General features: G+C 50.4%; 1 protein-coding gene across 2 annotated transcripts in view; it reads right to left on the bottom strand.

Moving 5' to 3' along the window:
- Positions 1 to 18,622, bottom strand: part of WNT3A (Wnt family member 3A) — a 79,668-nt gene that overhangs the window by 49,144 nt on the left and 11,902 nt on the right. Inside the window, exons 1-2 of one of the 2 annotated variants that reach the window (XM_073802926.1) lie at positions 12,622 to 13,217; positions 11,060 to 11,301 (exon numbers count right to left, since the gene is read on the bottom strand). In XM_073802926.1, the coding sequence (XP_073659027.1) occupies positions 11,060 to 11,186 (127 nt within the window). In that variant the 5' untranslated portion in view covers positions 11,187 to 11,301; positions 12,622 to 13,217. Of the gene's footprint in view, positions 1 to 11,059; positions 11,302 to 12,621; positions 13,218 to 18,622 lie in introns of those variants that run through there. The other variant, XM_019937394.3, reaches the window with a different exon arrangement.

Here is an 18,622-nt window from a genome sequence, read left to right as displayed (position 1 = left end):
GAGCCGGGCGCGGCAGGGTGTCGCCGGGGTCTCTCCTGGCCCCTTTACACACACCCCCAACTGGGGAGAGTTAATGATATACGGGGGAGGCCGCAGAGACAGTCGGAGCTCCCCAACCACCGTGAACCGAAACACTTTCCGATGAGGGTCAGGGGTTGCAACCTGGATTCAGGGATGCCGGTTCCCTCAAGGGCCCCTTCTTCTCTCTGACCCCTCCTGAGCCCTGTGGCTTGTGCCGTCCTGGCTGTCCTGCCCCGGCCCCGTGCCTGCACGCCGGCCCTCCGCAGATCAAGCCGGGACACACAAGGAGGTGGACAGACCACCCCCTGGAGCCTGGCCAAGGGAAGGGGCTCTGCTGGGGAGGGGACAGGCCATGCTGTCCCCCCTCCTGATCCTCCCCAGCCCAACCTCCAAGGAGAATGGGGAAGAAGGCAGGCAGACGTGGGTGCTTGTCCCAGGGCTGTCCAAGGGCACGGGCGGAGGGTTGCGAGGGGATAGGAGCACTGTCTGGGGAGCCAGAGAAGGCAACAGGCACCCGGAACACACTTGCGGAGACCTTGATTGACACCCACAGACCCTGCCCCTAGGGTAACCAGCCAGGACTCTGACATGATGTGCTTTGAGGGGTCAGCCAGGGTCCCCAGCTCAGCTGCCCAATGGGTGAGGTCCAAGTGCAGACCCCACAGTGAGAGTCAGCCCACTTCTACCAGCAGCAAGGCTCCCTCTGCCAATGGGGATGCCCCACCTGGAATGCAGATGTGCAGGCCCTGTGTCCTCCAGGTCCTGAGACCCCCGAAGGGAGTTTTGGAGGCACATATGCTGGAATCAGAGGCAGGGTTGAGTGGCTCCCCCAGTCTCTTCTTTAGGGAAGCCACTGTAGCCCAGGCTTGGGGGTGCCTGGGAAAGCCACTGCCAAGGGCACTATACCGAGGGCCCTAAACTAGTGGATGGACACAGGCTGAGGTCCAGTTTCTAGAGGTCACTGATGATGAAGCTGGGGACCATGCCCCACCTGTTCGTGCTGACGTGCTGGGACACCAGTGGGAGAGGCATCAAGGGTCCTGCTCCCCACTGTGGATGACTCACCTCTTTATGGCCCCTTCCATGTCTGTAAGTTGCAAATGCCCCACCCAGCTGAGACCCAGGTCCCCCCAAAGTCGTGTGCCACCCACAAACCCCCTGGCCTGGACCTTGGACCGGCTGCACCCACTGTGCTTCCCTAGGGGCATGGCCCTGGCTGGGCTTCCTCCAGGAGTGTCTGCTAAGGCGCTGAGGTCTGGGACCTGCCTTCCCTGCCTTTTGGTCTCCCCACCCCTTCACCTCACTGCGGGTCAAGAGTGGGTGTCGGGCAGCTCTCAGGGAAAGCAGGCGCTCCAGGTGTCCAGGGGCCTGCCTGGAGGGACAGATAAGCCGCAATCGTGTGCCAGCCTTCATGCACTCAAAATTCTTCAAATACTTTCTGGCTAATGCAGGTTCCATGGTTCTGCTGCTGTGGAAAGTGAGGGTGGAGGGTACTTCTTCCGAGCCCGGGCTCACCTCTGTCTCCCAACCCCACGTTCCTCGGTGGCGGCTTCTCAGGGGTCCACCTGGCCCACCCAGCCCCCAGCCCCAGGCCAGGCAGATGGTGGTTTGTGTGTGTGTGTGAGCTGGAAGCAGGAGGCATGAGCACACGCTCTTTCCCTCTTATCCTCACCCCACACGCACACACTCGCACACCTCCACACGGGGCTGGGGCCCTCTGCTCAGCTGACAGTGTTAAGCTTTGTTCAACTAGGCCGCCTCAGCAGGGGTGGTCAAGCACCCCACGGACCTTGCCACAAAGCCTGAGTGACCTCTGACACGATTAGGGTCGCCCTGACCCTAATCCAATCAGATTGATTACTGTGAGTGTGGCCCGGTGGCCAGGCGGGGGCCTCCACAATGGCCTCCCAGAGCTGGCCTCTCTCTGGGGCACCTGGCAGGCTCCTTCCTCCTGGGCCATTCAGCTCTGCGCCACAATGAATCCGGCCATTTCTCAGCCCCGTGGCAAGCGATGGGGGAGAGAGGGCTTCCTCTTTCTCATTAGACCAAGTGGTGAGGGCGTATGGGAGCTGAGATGACTTTCATCCAGCTGAAAATGGAGGAGGGAGGGAGGGGCAGAGATCAGGTCGGGGGAGGGGGGAGCAGAGGGGGCAAAGGGCAGAGGAAGGAGCATGGACATGTGGGAGTGGACATGAAGGGGAAAACATGGGGGAGAGTGGACACGGGGGAGAGAGGACAAGAGGGGAGAGTGGACATGGGAAGGGTGGATATGGGGGCAAAGGGACTGGGACACCAAGGCCACACGAGGGTCCCAGAGGCCTGCTGGAGTCTTGGTTCCCCCTGAGAGGCTTTCAAGGAAGTGAGGGAGTGCAGAGGAAGAGGGGGAACTCCCTGGGCCCCCAGCCCAGAAGTTAGTGACTTGTCTGTTCCTTGGGGCAGGCCCTGGGCACCTGCAGCGCCTGTTCTCACCTGGAGAGCCCCTACAGACACCACCACCCCCTCCACCACAGGCTGGCACATTCTTAGGAGTCCTGGCCTAGCCCCTTCTTTGTGCCTCAGTTTCTTTAACTTGTAACCATAGTGCTGGCTCATGAGATGGGTGCTAGGATTCAGTTTACTGCTGTGTGTAAAACACTTAACACACAGCTCCAAAAGCACTGTATACATGTTTTAAAGAAAGAGAGAAAACCCTTTAAGATCCAGCTCAGACGCCCCCCTCCCCAGGGAACCCTACCCATGTGGGCACCCTCAGGCATATGTACTCATCCTTCAGTCACTCACATCCTTATAAAGCACCCATTCTGTGCCAGAGCAAACCTTGGTACTGCCCTATGTGCCTGCTGTGCATGGCAGGAGGCCCCACACCAGACCTGAGATCACCCTGCAGGGCTCAGCTTTTGTCCCGGGAGAGTGATGTTGAGGTTGGAGGCAGGAAACTAGGAGCTGCTCTGGAGGCCAGGAGCTGCCCCCCAGGTAGTTCCTGTGGGCTGAGAGCTAAAGATAAGAAGGATCTGGAGAGGATGAGGATTGCAAAAATGGGGCCCACAAAGACTGACTCCATTTCAGACTGTGGGGTCCAGCGAGGGGCAGGTGCAGGCAGCTCTGGACTGGCAGGGAAGGTCCCTCTATAATGACGATGTTGGAAAAGTCGCCTGGGAGACAGCATGGCTGATGTGGCACCCCGATGTGGGTAACACAGAAGGGAGTATGGGCAGGGGTCAAGAGGCAGGCCTCAGGGCCTCCACAGCTGTCCTGACTCAGGTGCTTGTGTGTTTGACCATAGCTGGAAGATTGCGGGTTTGCAGCTGAGCATGACAGGATCCTGTGTCTGAACGTGCAGAAAAGGGACGAAGCCTGTGGGCCTGTGAGGGTGATGCTGTGCCCCAGGGGTCTCCAAGGCAGGTTCACATATCCCTAGGGGTGCGTAGGTCGGCATGGGTGATTCCAAGGCAACCTCACTGGCATTGTTGCTTCTTCTCCCGCCTCCCCTTCTAGGACCACCCATCTCCCACTTGACCCATGAAGAGATGCCCAGTTTTCCTGGCACATGTCCAGCCCTGGTACCATCTATAAAGACTGGTACACCAAGCTCTGTGTAAATCAGGTGTTTCCAATTTCTTGTTTCAGAATGAAAGAGGACCCAATTGAATGATGAGCTGACAAAATTTTTAAAACTTTTTGATAATATATCACTGTGAGATTTTTGGCACAGGTAACTCAGAAAAAATTCAAAGAATCAAGAGGATGAGGATTGATAAAGGTTTCTATTAATTCTATAGAATTAATAGAATTTATCAATTCTATTAGAATTGATAAACCTTCAGCAAGGTCATAGAGTATGAGATCAATATTTGAAAATCAACCATGTTGCTATACACTAGCAATGAACAATGCAAAAATGAGATGAAGAAAACAGTTCCATTTATAATAGCATCAAAGAGAAAAAAATGCTTAGGAATAAATAGAAGATTTGTCTGCTGAAAACTGCAAAATGTCATTGAAAGACGTTAAAGACCTAAATAAACGGAAAGACATTCCATGTTTATGAATCAGAAGACTTCAAATTGTTAAGATGGCAATATTCCTCTAAGTGATCTGCAGATTCAATGCAATCTCTAAAAAACCAAGTTTTTTTCTTTTTTTTTGCAGAAATTGATGAGCTGATCCTAAAATCCCTTTATAAGGAGCCCCAAGAAGCTGAAACAAGCTTGGAAAAGCAGAACATAGTTGGAGGACTCACACTTCCCTGTTTTCAAACTTACTACAGGGCCACAGAAGTCAAGACAGTGTGGCCTGGGCATAGGACAGACATGTGAACCAATGGGGTAGAAGAGAGCCCAGAAATAAATCCACATTTCCTTCTCTGGCTTCCAGGTGGGGCCTGACCCCACCTGACACAGCCTTCCTCCACCACCAGGATGGCAGCCGTGTCAGGTGTACAGCCTTCTGCCTTCTTCCCCAAATCCCTGACATTTCTTCTTACTTAGGAGTGTGGGGACCCTAGACACCCGCATCAGGCTCTGGAGCCAGGAACCCAGATGGCACCATGATCCTGTCTGGGCCCTCCCGGGCATGGTGAAATTGATGGGCATACCTCCCTGACCATGGCACAGCATGGGACCCTGCACCACACATACACTACACACCACACACACACGTACATAAATGCACACGCGTACTACACACAAATATGCACATGCAAAAACGTGAACACATACGTGTTCAAACACACACGTACACACTCGTACACATGCATACACACACGTGCAGGCACCACACACACAATCATGCACATGTACATGCATGCACACACACACTCACACACATATGCCCCCACACTCAATGTGTCACATCACCCTGTGGCCCTAACTTCTCCCACACATGTCAGTGGCCATCCCCGCAGGAGCTGATGTATAATTAACCCAGCCAGTAGCTCTGTGAAGTTGGCTGTGGCAATTATTCTCCCATTTTATAGATGGGGACGCTAGTGCTCCAGGAAGTGAGCTGACTTGCTGGTCAAGGTCACATGACATGACTCTCCTCTGCCCCTTCTTGCTCCTAGAGAACACAGACCAACCTTGAGGGGCATGACCATGACTGCCTGATGTCGGAGAGCCCCGACCCCTTGAACAAACACCACCGGGCCCCACCTGCCCTTAATGCAATGCTCAGTTGCACTCTCAGGACCTCTGCCCACAGTATGCCAGCAGTCTCAGGGCCTGGTGTGTCTTCCTCCCAGACATCTTTTGTTCTTCCTTCCTCTGCATTCTGGCTGCCAGGTCTGAGCAAGGCCATTTGTTCCTCCCATATGTACAGGCCATGTGCTGGCAAGACAGACAGGGCAGCTGGGGTGGGCCTCACAGTACTCATGGGGTGGTTGATGGATGTGATGGTAAAGGACTGAGGACAACGGGGAGCAAGATGTGATAGCGCGTGATGGGATAGAGAGGGTCAGCATGGGGGATGCTACATGACACAGGAGACAAGGTGGCATTTAGAAGGAGACTGAGGGAAATGGGCAGGGAATCACACACAAGGCAGAGAAAAGAGCAATGGCAGAGGGATATGCAAAAACAAAGGTGGAGATAGACTTGTACTCAGTGTTTGGGAGGCAGCCAAGAGGCCAGTGGGGCTGGAGAGGGGCACAGGGAGGATGAAGAGGTGGAGGGAAAAAAGGCAGCAGGGCCAGAGGATTCGAGAGAGCTGGGAGCCCTGGAGGGCCCAAGTGAAGGAGGGGTGTGGTTGACACAGCTCTTTTGGCCTCAGGGACATTGGGAATGGGACTGAGCAGTTGTATAGGAGCCACTTTGATCATGCAGGGTGTCAGGGTGGCTGGGCTTGGTGGTAAATTGTTGGATTCAGGAATGACTCTGAAGGTACTGCTGATGGGACTTGCAACGGAGAGGAATCATGGGTGACTCCAAGTAACAGAAGGATGGGGCTGCCCTTTACAAGATGGGAAAGCAGGTGTGTGGAAGAGGTGGTACATGGCCTTTGCCATCCTGTCACCAATGCCCCTTGGGACTACAGGGTCCCCAGCAGATCTTTGCTGATGTGACCCACCCTACCTCTGTCCTAGTAGCCTTCCTTTGGCATCCTCTCTTCTTATGTCTTCTGTGGCCTACTCTTGCTACTGACAGCATGTTCAGCGGTGGCCCCTGGGGACCCACCTCAGGCATCAAATCTCTGTTGGCCCATTGGATGGCAGTTCCATAGGTGGCCACACCAATGAATGTCCCATCCTTAATGCTCATTTCCCAAGGTGACCTTAACATGCTATCAAGGGTGGAGTCTGTGTCCCCTACCCTAAAATCTGGGTGGGCCTTTGTAACTGCCTTGACCAACAGAATGTGGCACTGCCCAGCCTTTGAGGCTAGGTCTCAAAAGATGATACAAAGTGGCATCAGCAATATGGCAGAGTGGGGGCCTTTTTCTTGTTGTTGTTATCCCAGGATATTAAGGAAATCTCTGCCAAACCACTAGCTGACTCTAAGCTAAAGAAACAGACTTCAGAGAACCACACATGACATAGAATGCAGTAATTAAAAATAGTTTAGAAAAGGCACTAAACAAACAAGTAACAACAACCCATAGTAACAACAACAGACCCTGAAGAGGAAGAAGAATCTAATCTCCTGAGTTACCATATTATAATATTCAAAAACTCCACATTTCAACAAAAAATTACTAGGCATGCAAAGAAACAAGAAAGTATGGCCCATCCATAGGAAAAAGAAAATTAAATTAACAGAAACTATCTCTGAGGAAGCACAAATATGAACATACTAGACAATGACTCTAAATCAACTGTCCTAAATGTTCTCAGAGAGATAAAGGAAACCAGGAGAAAAATTTCTCAACAAAGAGAGACTGTCAATAAAGAGACAGAAATTATAAACAGAATCCAAATAAAATTTGTGGAGCTGAAAAGTACAATAACTGAAATGAAATGTTCACTTTAAGTTTTCAACAGAGTTGAGCAGGCAAAAGAAAGAATCAGTGAACTTGAAGATAGTTTAACTGAAATTATACGGTCTGAGGAGAAGGAAGAAAAAGCAATGAAGAAAAATGAACAGACCTGTGGGACACCATCAAATGTAGCAACAAACACATTGTGGGAGTCCCAGAAGAAGAAAATAGAGAGAAAGGAGCAGAAAGAATATATTTAAAGAAATAATGGCCAAAAGTTCCAAATTTGATTTAAAAAAAACCTCGAAGACTCAAGATACTCCCAAGAAGCTCAACAAACTTCAAGTTGGATAAACATAGAGAGCTTCACACTGAGACATTTTAATCAAACTATCAAATGGTAGAGACAAAGAGAGAATCTTGAAAGCAGCAAGAAGGAAGTTATTCATCATGTAAAAAGGATCCTCAATAAGACTAACAGTCAATTTCTCATCAGAGACTAATAAGGCCAGAAGGCAGTGGGATGATATACTTAAAGTGATGAAAGAAAAACACTGTCAACCAAGAATTCTACACCTGGCAAAACTATCTTTCAAAAATGAAGGACTAACCTAGATGAAATGGAGAAAGTCCTAGAAACACACAAACTACCAAAACTGACCCAAGAAGAAATAGAAAATCCAAAAAGACCTATAACAAGTAAAGAGATTGAATTAGAAATGAAAAACCTCCCAGCAAAGAAGAATTTCACTAGTGAATTGTAACAAACATTTAAAGAGGAGTCAACACCAATCATTCTCAAACTCTTACAAAAAAATGGAAAAGGAGGGGACACTTCCTACCCATTCTATGAGGTCAGCATTATCCTGATACCAAAACCAGACAAAGGCACTGCAAGAAAAGAAACTACGGGCTAATATTCCTTATGAATATTGATGCAAAAGTCCTGCATATTAGAAGGATTATATACCATGACTAAGAGGGGTTTATCCCAAGAATGCAAGGGTGGTTCAATGGATGAAAATCAACCAATAATAATATGCCACATTAATAGAATGAAGGTGAAACAACGTGATCATCTTAATTGATTCAGAAAAAACATTTGATGTAATCTAACACCCTTTTCATGATACAAACACTCAACAGATTAGGAATAGAAGGGAATTTCCTCAGCCTGATAAAGGGCAGTTATGAAAATCCCACAGCTAACATCATATGCTTAATGGTGAGAGACTGAAAGCTTTCCCCCTAAGATCAGGAAGAAGACAAGGGTGCCCACTCTCACTGCTTCTATTCAACATAGTACTGAAAGTGCTAGCCAGAGCAATTAGGCAAGAAAAAGAAATAAAAGGATTCCAAATTGGAAAGGAAGAAGCAAAAATGTTTCTATTCACAGATGACATGATCTCATATATAGAAAATCCTAAAGAATCCACACAAAACTCTTAGAACTAATGAAACAATTAAGCAAATTTGCAGAATACAGGATCAAAACACAAAAATCAATTGTACTTCTATACATAATCAGTGAACAATCTGAAAAGGAAATTAATAAAACAATATTTCATTTATAATAGCATCAAAAAGAATAAAAATGCTTAGGAATGCATTAACCAAAGATGTACAAGACTTGTTCACTAAAAACTACAAAACACTGCTGAAAAATTAAGGAAGACCTAAATAGGTGGAAGACATCCCATGTTCATGGATTAGAGGACTTAATACCGTTAAGATGGCAATACTTCTCAAAGATTCAATGCAATCTCCATAAAAAAGTGAGAGAGTGGCGTGGACAAATATACACTACCAAATGTAACACCGATAGCTAGTGGGAAGCAGCCGCATAGCACAGGGAGATCAGCTCAGTGTTTTGTGACCACCTAGAGGGGTGGGATAGGGAGGGTGGGAGGGAGGGAGACGCAAGAGGGAGGAGATATGGGGATATATGTATATGTGTAGCTGATTCACTTTGTTATAAAGCAGAAACTAACACACCATTGTAAAGCAATTATACTCCAATAAAGATGTTAAAAAACAAATTCCAACTGCCTTTTTTTCAGAAATGGAAAAACCATCCTAAAATTCATATGGAATTACAAGGGATCCCAAAAAAGCCAAAACAATCTTGTAAAACAAAAATTAAGTTGGAGGACTTATACTTCCCAACTCTAAAACATACTATAAAACTACAGAAAACATAATAGTGTGATATTGGCAGAATGACAGGAATATCAACAAATGGAATGGAATTGAAATTCCAGAAATAAACCCAGACATCTATGGACAATTGATTTTTGACAAGAGTGCCAGGACCATTCAATGGGGGAAAGACTAGTCTTTGGAATAGATGGTGCTGAAATAACTGGTTTCCCACGTGCAAAAGAATGAAGCTGGACCCTTACCTCTCACCATATACAAAAAATAACTAAAAACAGATCAAAGACCTAAATGTAAGAAGTAAAACTGTAAAACTCTTAGAAGAAAACACAGGTGTAAATCTTAGTAACCTTAGATTAGGCAATGCTTACTTTGATATGACATCTAAATAGGTAAATTGAATCTCACCAAAATTTATAACTTCTGTGCATCAAAGGACACTGTCACAAAACTGAAAAGACAATCTATACAAGGGAGAAAATATTTGCAAATTGTATTTCTGATAAGTATCTAGTGTCTAGAATATATAAAGAACTCTGACAACTCGACAACAAAAAGACAAACAACCCAATTAAAAACTGGGCAAAGGACTTGCATAGACATTTCTCCAAAGAAGACATTCAGATGTTCAACAAGCCCATGAAAAGATGCTCAACATCATTAGCCATCAGGGATGTGCAAATAAAAATTACAATGAGACATCACTTCGCTTCCACTGGAGGGCTAAAGGAAAAAACAGACAAAGAATAACAAATATTGGCACAAGATGCGGAGAAACTGGAACCCTCATGTGCTGCTGGTGGGGATATAAAATGGTGCAGCTGCTGTGGAAAACAGTTTGGTAATTCCTCAAAACACAGAATTACTATATGACTGAGCAATTCCACTTCTAGGAGTATACTCAGAAGAACTGAAAACAGGTATTCAAACAGATACTTGTAAAAAGTGCTCATATCAACATTATTCACAATAGCCAAAAAAGGTTGGAAACAACCCAAGTGTCCATCAACAGATGAATGGATAAACAGAAGGTGACCCATCCATACAGTAGAATATAATTCAGCCATAAAAAGGAATAAAGTGCTGAAACATGCTACAGGTGGATACATCTTGAAAACATTTTGCTCAGTGAAAGTAGCCTTTCTCCCTCTTTCTCTCTCTTTTTCTCTCTCCCTCCTTCTCTCCCCACTTGCTGGAGGGCCTGTCCACTATATTTAAGGGAACCCAGGTCACGTGAAGAGGCTGCTTGTGGGTATTCCTGCTGACCACAGCATTGGCCACCAGATATGTAAGAGAAATGAGGACCAGCAGAGGTGCAGAGACCAGCCCTGCCTACTGCATCTGTCTACATCTGCAGATGTTGGGACATATAACACATGATTAATATTGTTTAAACTACTAGGTTTTGTGAACGTTTGCTCTTCACCGTAAGTTAACCAATACCCAGCACTCCCAATCTTCCTCTCCTTCCCAAAATAAACCCCTGGCTCCATGACCCTGAATAACTTCTGCTGTGTGCCTCTGTGATCTCCAACCCTCTCCCTTTCTGTGTTTTTTGTTTGTTTTTATATTTTCTCTCTAAGACCTGCCTGAAGTCCTGGCTCCTGCAGGAAACCTGCAATGGTTAATCTTGTCCCCGTGGAACTACGTAATTGCTTTTGGGAAAGGGGAAGCAGGAGGAACCTCTGCGTTCTCTTACATCCTTCCCAGTGTCAGGAGCACCCTCCAGAGTGGGTGAGCATTGGAAAGGACCCACATGGGAGATGCTTACGGTAATGAGGTCTGTGCAGCACTGCCCCCTCTGCTGGAAGTGCTGTTCCCACACTTGAGCATAGGTGAGACACGGAGGCAGAGGGGAATGTAGCGGCTTGTGCCCACCCTCACTGAGGGGGAAGCTGGCTTGGACCCTGCTGCACGCACATCCCTGGGCTGCCACCTCTGCCTGAAAAGCCATGACGGGTGCCACGTGTACCTTTGTCCAGCACAGGGCCAAAGATGGCCAGGCTGTTGTTGACAGTGGTGCAGTTCCACCGGCGGCCACGGAACTGGTGTTGGCACTCCTGGATGCTGATCTTGATGCCCTCTGCCACACTGGGCATGATCTCCACATAGTTCCGGCAGAAACGCAGCTGCTTGGGGACCAGGCCTGGGATGCTGGCGCAGAGGATGGGCTGCGTCCCCAGAGATGAGTACTGGGGCCCGACAGCCAGGGACCTGGGGGAGGAGGACAAGGGGGCCTGGTTAGTAAGAGGGGTGCACTGCTGGCCCATGAAACAGGAGCAGGAGCCAGGCTTGCCTTAGTGTGAACCTTCTTTGGAGGATGCACACAGGCCCTTTCCTTCCAAACGCTTGTGCATTCCAGGGCAAGGTGTGCTTCTACCGTGCAGGAAGCCTGTCCCTAACCTGTACCTGAGACTTAGCACAAGACATCATGATGTGCACGTGGATTGACAGAAAGTAAATCAAGGAAGCGGTGGAGGCCTGCCTGCTTCTCTGCGCAACTGCAGGTGTCCCCCGTTCTGTTGGGGTGGAGACAGTAGCACCCTGAAACTGTTCAGGAGCGCAGAGGAGAGAACTCGAGGATACAGTGTGATGCTGGGTCAGCACAGAGAGGAGCGGCTGGGTCTGTGGTAGGAGGGAGGAGGGCCACTTCTGGAGCAGCGGTGAGATGGGGTACAGCAGTGGCTAAATCATATGCGTGAAAATCACCGCTGAACTCATACCGGCCATGCCAGCCGGCTTTTGGCTATTTACCCAACAGATATAACAGCATATGTCCACAATAAGATGTGCTCAAGAATATTCACAGGGCTGTGATCGTCAGAGAAAAACGTGGAAACCACCCAAGTATGCATCCATAGAAGTGTGGCTGAACAGACGGTGTTTACGCTTGCAGTGGAATTCTCCTTGGAAACAGAGAGGAGTGGACAACTGATGCAAAGGGCAGGGATCTCCCTGGCAGGGCGCTGAAGAGAGGCCTGACCCAGTGTGGGTGACCACGATTCCTCTGATGGAGACCAAGGCCAGGCAACACTGTGGATGGGGACAGAAATCGGGGTAGTTTCCTCATTCATAGGGAGGACTGGCCTGACCTGAAGGCAGCATGAGAGAATGTTTCTCAGTCTGTGCTTTGCAAAATTTTTCCCACTCACCACACATGCCTATGTAATTTAAATTAAGCAAAATGACAATAAATGAGAGAAAAATTTGGCTTCTCGGTCACATCAGCTACACATGGCCTGTGGCTACCACATTGGATGGTTAGATATTTCAGTCACTGTGGAAGGTTCTACTGGACCATACTGGTCTAGGGTGAGGGAAGCGCTCTCTGTTTGATGGAGGTGTTGGTTACACATGTGTTTATGTGTCAAAACTGACTGAAATGGGGTCATTTTACTATATGTGACTACACCTTGATTTAAGAGGAAGAACCACGAGGTCCTCTTTGGGGCAGAGGGGAAAGAGCTTCTCCAATCCCATGGTGCCATGTTGTTATATCTGCCCATCCCGATGGATGACCCACAGTCCTGTCACCTGTGGATGCATCTGTCTTTGTAGTGGGTTGATGAGCTCTTGCTCGCAGAGCTCTGCTTGATTCCTCTGTGTCTCAGTGTTTCCTTCACCCCTGGGTGGGTGTTCCATGTGAATGGCTGTGCGGCCACTGCTACTCTTCAGGGCCGGCTGTGGAAGCCTGCCCCCCATCAACTGCTGATATCACAAAGGCTCTTCAGCTCTTGGAAGGGGCTATGAAGACCCTTAGGGTGGTAGGAGAAGACCAAAGCATGGGAGGCCCCACGGATCTAGGAGGGCGACTGGGAGTGGGGTGGTTCCAGGGAAACAGCATTCTGTGCCTTCTTACCTAGTCCCCAGAGATCTGTGGACTCTCTTGGCACAGAGAGGTGCAGATGCTACCCATGCTCACCCAGGCCTTTGGCCTCTGCGCTCTCTCGTCCTCAGGGAGCCGGGTCTCCTCCTCCCTGTGGGGTGTCTGGTGTGGTGTGTCCCAGGCCCTGAGTGGCCCCTCTGCCTGGCAGGACGCTTCCTGCTTATCTGGTAGCTTTCTCTGGTGGGATCCAGGTGGAAATGTCTGTTTCCCCTTCCTTTGTTTGGAGGGGAAACCAAAGCAATGGCAGCTTTATAAACGTTTCAGCTGCCCACCCCCCCCCCCGAGAGGTTCCTCTTGTTTGGCACCTCCTCTCCCCTGGGAGGGCTAAGCACCCCTGAGAAGGTGGGACAAAGGTTTCTGTGTCCCTCAGCAAGCCACACACCTGCATTAAGATGCTGACTTTCAGGAAGTCCTACTCTGAGTCTAACCCAGTTCCATTCAGCTGTGGTGAGAAACAGGATCACTGTCTCTCAGAGAAACACACCCACCCTCTGGAAATACACATCATATCCTAACATGTTTCCCTCTTTGTCTTCAGAATCTTCAGAGGCTGCCTTGCCTTAAGGCACAAAACCCACGCCCTTCAGTACCTGGAGGTGCCTCATTGGATGACCCAGAGAGAACATTTCCTCACTGCACAGTCCTGTTAGAATCTGGATCTGTCCAGCTCACTCCTCTCACACCCTGTGAGCTCCCTGCTCCTGTCACACCAGCCTCCCCGCACACGTCCTGTCTCCACCCATCTCTCAGCTGACGTGGGGCTTTGTCCCATGCATCTCCATGGCCACACGGAGTCCCTGGTGTCCCCCACAGTCCCCCTGCCCTTCTGTGTGAGGGCCACCCTCTACGCCTCGCCTCAGCAGCATTTATGTAGTTCTGTTTTCAGTTAGCTGGTTGGGAGAGGGCAACTGCTCCTTGAAGTCCTGAACACAGGGTTTCCATGTATGGTATCCTCTCATCCCGTGCCCTCCTGCCCACCATTTCTGGGCAACCATGCAGCCCTTGTCCTCTGCTTGCTCTCCCTTCCTGATCAAGTGCATCTCTCAAGAATTAAAACCTGTCTTTCCCCAGGGACTGTCCATGACACCTTGCAGTCAGGTGTTCAAGTGAAGCTGAGCCTTCTTTTAATGAGTGGCCAGCCCTAGAGTCCCCGTTCCTGGGGAAGGCCCGAAGCCTCCAGACCAGACTCCTGGCCTCCTGGGTCCCTCCCACATCCATGCTCCAATAGCTGACCCCCCTCCCTGGGCACACTCCCCATCCTGTCCATCCTCATGACTCGATGAGCCAAAGACCAGCCATGACCTCGTGCCAGATATCACGGACGTCCCCATGCCACTGCCTGAGTCCATATTCCCGAGTGGCATTCAACTGTGGGGCTGGCTCATTCCCTTGCTTGTTCCTTCACTACCTGCAGAGCCTACTGGGTGCTGGGTGCCCAGCCAGGCCTGACCCTCCCCAGCTCTCTCTCACACCCACCCCACAGTCTGGGACCCCAAGGTTTTCAGAAAGGCCAGCCCTCTGCTTTCACCCAGCTGTGAGGTCTTTCCTCTCTAGGAAGTATTTTGTGATCTGAGCCTCGCTCTCCTGCACCCTGTCCTGCACAGATGGCTCTGAGCGGAGACCACAGGGGCTGCTCTGCTGCTTCTCCGGGACCCCTGGGCTGCCCTAGGTGCTTAGCTTCCTGATGGACAGGCTGAATGCACGGATGGGAGGGTGGGAGGGAAGCTGGCCCTTGGACTGAGAGGCGGCATGCAGGCCAAGGTCAGCAGTCTGCTCTTGGAGGCACCCAGTGGGCAGGGTGGAGAAGATGGGCCAGCTCTGCCCACTCCAGGCTGAGGTCAGATGTTCAGGACGGGTTGGTGGTGGGCAGCGGGGGAGGTAGGCCGTGTCTAACTTGCGTGCCCGCTGCCACTCTCAGCCCATGCTTTCGTGGAGAACCTCCCACCTGTAAATCAGAGGGCAAAACTCCCTGGGCCCCAGTCCTCCTCCAGAACATCATCACCTCCACTTCCTACCCAACTTACTCCAGCCAGTTTCTACACCCTTCCACCCACTGAGACATCCCATCCCGGCCCCAGTGACCACTCTGCCTATATCGGCGCGTGTGGCTGGCCTCCGACTGCCCTTGGCTGACGTCGGCTATCTGTTTCCACCATGTGGTACCCCTCCCGGTGACCCTGAACTTCCCCACCTCCCACCCTTGCCTAGCATTATTCCCCCACGCCACTCGGCATGAACAGGATGTAACGTGGAACTGGCAGCACAAGAGTTTGGGATGACATCTTCTGTAAAGAGTGGAGAGGCTCATGCGGAAGGGTCACGGGAACTGAGTAGCCTTGTGAAGACAGCAGGTAGGACACAGGGCAGGAGCTGGATTGGGGGAGAATCAGGACTCTGGCTCAGGATCCTTCAGCAGCTCCTATGGCACCTCCCATAGCTCAGGGTCCATCTCTGGCTAGCCTGGCTGGTCACTCACCAGGCTCCTTCTGTCTCAGGCCAAGAAAGGGCTGCTGTGGCCAGTCCTGGAGGCCTCGATGGAGTGCCAGGCCAGAGACGTGACTGTGGGGGCCAGGCTAGTGGTTTTCAACCTATGTGCCCTGGAGCACACAGGAGCCCCAGCAGAGGTGCCTCAGAGGCTGGCAGGTGAGGTGGGGCTGGAACCAACTGTCCCAGTGTGCCTGGGACTAGGGGTTTCCATTTGGAAGCAGGGATGAGCTGTCACTCCGGGCAAGGCTGCCGTGACAGGCTGTGGCTCTTCCACTCCGTGAGCCAGGGTACTTCACATCTATCTGTGCCGCATTTTGATGCTCCACGTGGGATGTGATTTGTAAACAAATGTTGAACTCTAGTTAACGATGAGCCAGCCAAAGTGTTCAGGGAAAGAGTGGATTGAGGGCACATAAACCATGAGATGAACAGGTGGGTGGATAGAGGGATGCTTAGGTATGGATACACTGGGTCAGGTAAAATGTGAGTTGTGGGTACATAGATGTTCTCCGTCGACGTCCTGCATCTTTTCTGGATGTTTGAACATTTCCTGATGGAACATTAGGGTAAGGTTTGACCTTCATGGCTCTGGCCATGGAGCCTTTCTGAAGGGGCTGGCTCCTGAGGTTCATGGGGGTTCTCTCCTTCTCTTCTGTTGCTGGCAGCCTGGCTCGAACTGGAGAAGGGACGAAGAGGGTCCGTCAGAAGGCAAATCCACTCAGTTGATTTCTTTTTACTGGCTGAATGTACTCGGAGACTCAGAACAAGTGGAAGAAGAAGGGGTCACTCAATTCAGACAGAAAGAGAAAGAAGACTCAGTCTCTCTCGGTCCTCACCATTCCCGAGGTGCTGGTCCCTCTGCCAGACACCAGAGGCCAGGACCCATTCTGAGTGGGGGTTGAGTTGCGCATCCCCAGAACCCCACCACCACCCACAGAAAGCATAGAGCCTGACCCCACCTCGGCCCCTCCCCACCTCCCTTCACGCCGCCGCGCCACAGCTCCAGGGAAAGCAGAGTGGGACTTTCAAGTTCACAGCTTCTCCCCAGGCTCATTCCGAGGTTGGGGTGCTAAGTCGGCTCCCCTACCCCTGTCTCCTCCCAGACCTCCTCCCAGTCAGGCCCCGTATGACCACCTCCGAGAGCATGGCCAGAGTACTGGCAGCCAGCTCCCAGCCCAGATGCCACTCCAGCTGTTCTGGCCTCCACCAAGCCTGACTGGATCCCTCTCCCACCCCCTCGGGACCTGGCGGCCCCTTTAGTTCCTTGAATTATTTCCAGAAAGTTTCCTCTGTTCCAGAGCTGGGCAACCAAGAGGATCTGGGTGATGCAGACCCTGCCCAAGGAGGGCAGAAAGTTGTGTGTGGGGGGGGTCCTGTCAGACACAGGAGGGTCCAGTGTGTGGGAGAAAGTGGGCAGGGAAGGGTCAAGGGGGCCCAACTCAGGTCACTGAATCTTGCTGGGCCTTGAAGGATAAATTGGTTCATAAAAAGTTCATATTAAAGATCCAAACTGTGTTCACTGACCTTATTGTGGTAATCATTTTGCAATATATACATCCCTATTACATGTAAATACATCAAATAATTATGTTGTACACCTTAACCTTACACAATGTTATCTGTCAATTATATCTCCATAAAGCTGGAAAAAATTCCAAACTGGACATATGTTATCTCCTTACCACCCCCAGGATTCCAATTTCTAATCTGAGAAGAAGGTAGTTGCCCCCAGTCAATTAACACTTGGAAAACCAAGATCTGTAACTCCTTCCTCCCATGCCCTTCCAGGAGGAAGTGGAGGGTGCACTGGCCTGGGGCTGGGGGCTGGACAGGATGTTGGGGAGCATCCAGGACTCTGGGCCCCAGACCCCAGGGATAACCACGTACTGTCCTGTCTAAGGGTCTCGCCAGGGACCAGAGACAGCCTAGTGGGAGAGGAATGCTGTAAACTGGAAAGTGCTGCAACTACAGGGCACCACCATCTTGGTGTTCTACGCCTCCCCAGGTTCTCAGAGCGCATAAAATGCAATGACACCAAATGCGACCTGGGCTCCCGAGTCAGATCCTGAGACAGAGAAAGGGCATCCGTGGAGAGACTGGTGAAGTCAGCCTGTGTCTGGCTGTGCACTAGCGTGGTCTCCATTCTGATACTTATGTAAGATGTGACCACTAGGGGAAGTGGGTTTGGCCGGCACAAACTCTCTGTACTACAGTCGAGTCATCATCCCAGACCAAGTGGAGAAGAAAGAAACAGTTACAAGAAAACAAGCAGACTGACATAGGGTTACAACAGGGAACAAGCTTGTGATTCAGGGCTGTGTGTTTCTTTACTGAGCCTACATGATGGGCTGAGAGCTCAATGGCATTTTGTAACCTCTGAACAAACTGTCATCTGAGACGAAAGTATCTGCTTTCTCCTGGTGATAGCATCTCAGAAGCCACAAATGCTGCTGCAGCTTGTCACCTCCATTCATAATTGAAGGTGAGTTCAACTGCTGTTACTGGTGGGTACAAATAAAGATGTCATTTCCTTGTCCCAGGGGCCTGGCATCCAGAGGGGGACATCTAAGGAGCATTTGGGAGGGGACGTGGTTTGGGGGGATGGGACAGAGGGCAGCTATGCACCCCTGGAAGGAGGTGGCTGCTCTCCTGTTCTCCCACCCCCCAGGCCCAGATTCTGATATGGCATGAAGAGTGCCCACCTTCCTGTCCAGAACTCTTAACGTAGACAGATCACACTTGCTATGTCTGCAGGACCTGCAGTGGACAGCAGACATAAATCAGGGCCACCACGCTGAGTTAATCTATCCACACGCATGCTTTCAAAGCAGAGCCTCCAGCTGGTAGCAGAAGTTGGAGACATCAGCAGCGTCTGAAGCTGGTGCTGGCTCTGAGATGAAGGGGCTGTGTTCTAGGACCAGAAAGTGGCCTCGAGGAGCTGAGAACCACCCTCGGCAGATCGCCGCAAGTACGTGGGGACTGCAAGGACCAGAATCTGACAGCTGGGGGAGGTTGGGAGCACATTCTGCCCCAGACTGGTCAACACTTTGATTTTGGCCTCTAGAGACCCTGAACAGGGAACCCAGACAAGCTGCGCAGACTTCCGACCTGCAGAGCCGTGAACTCTGTGAATGCACAGGGAATGTTTGAAGCCATAACTCT

The sequence above is a fragment of the Tursiops truncatus genome, chromosome 3, assembly GCF_011762595.2.
Source record: "Tursiops truncatus isolate mTurTru1 chromosome 3, mTurTru1.mat.Y, whole genome shotgun sequence".
NCBI lineage: Eukaryota > Metazoa > Chordata > Mammalia > Artiodactyla > Delphinidae > Tursiops > Tursiops truncatus.
Note: the sequence above shows the minus strand (reverse complement) of the source record. Positions and strands in the feature narration are given on the sequence as shown.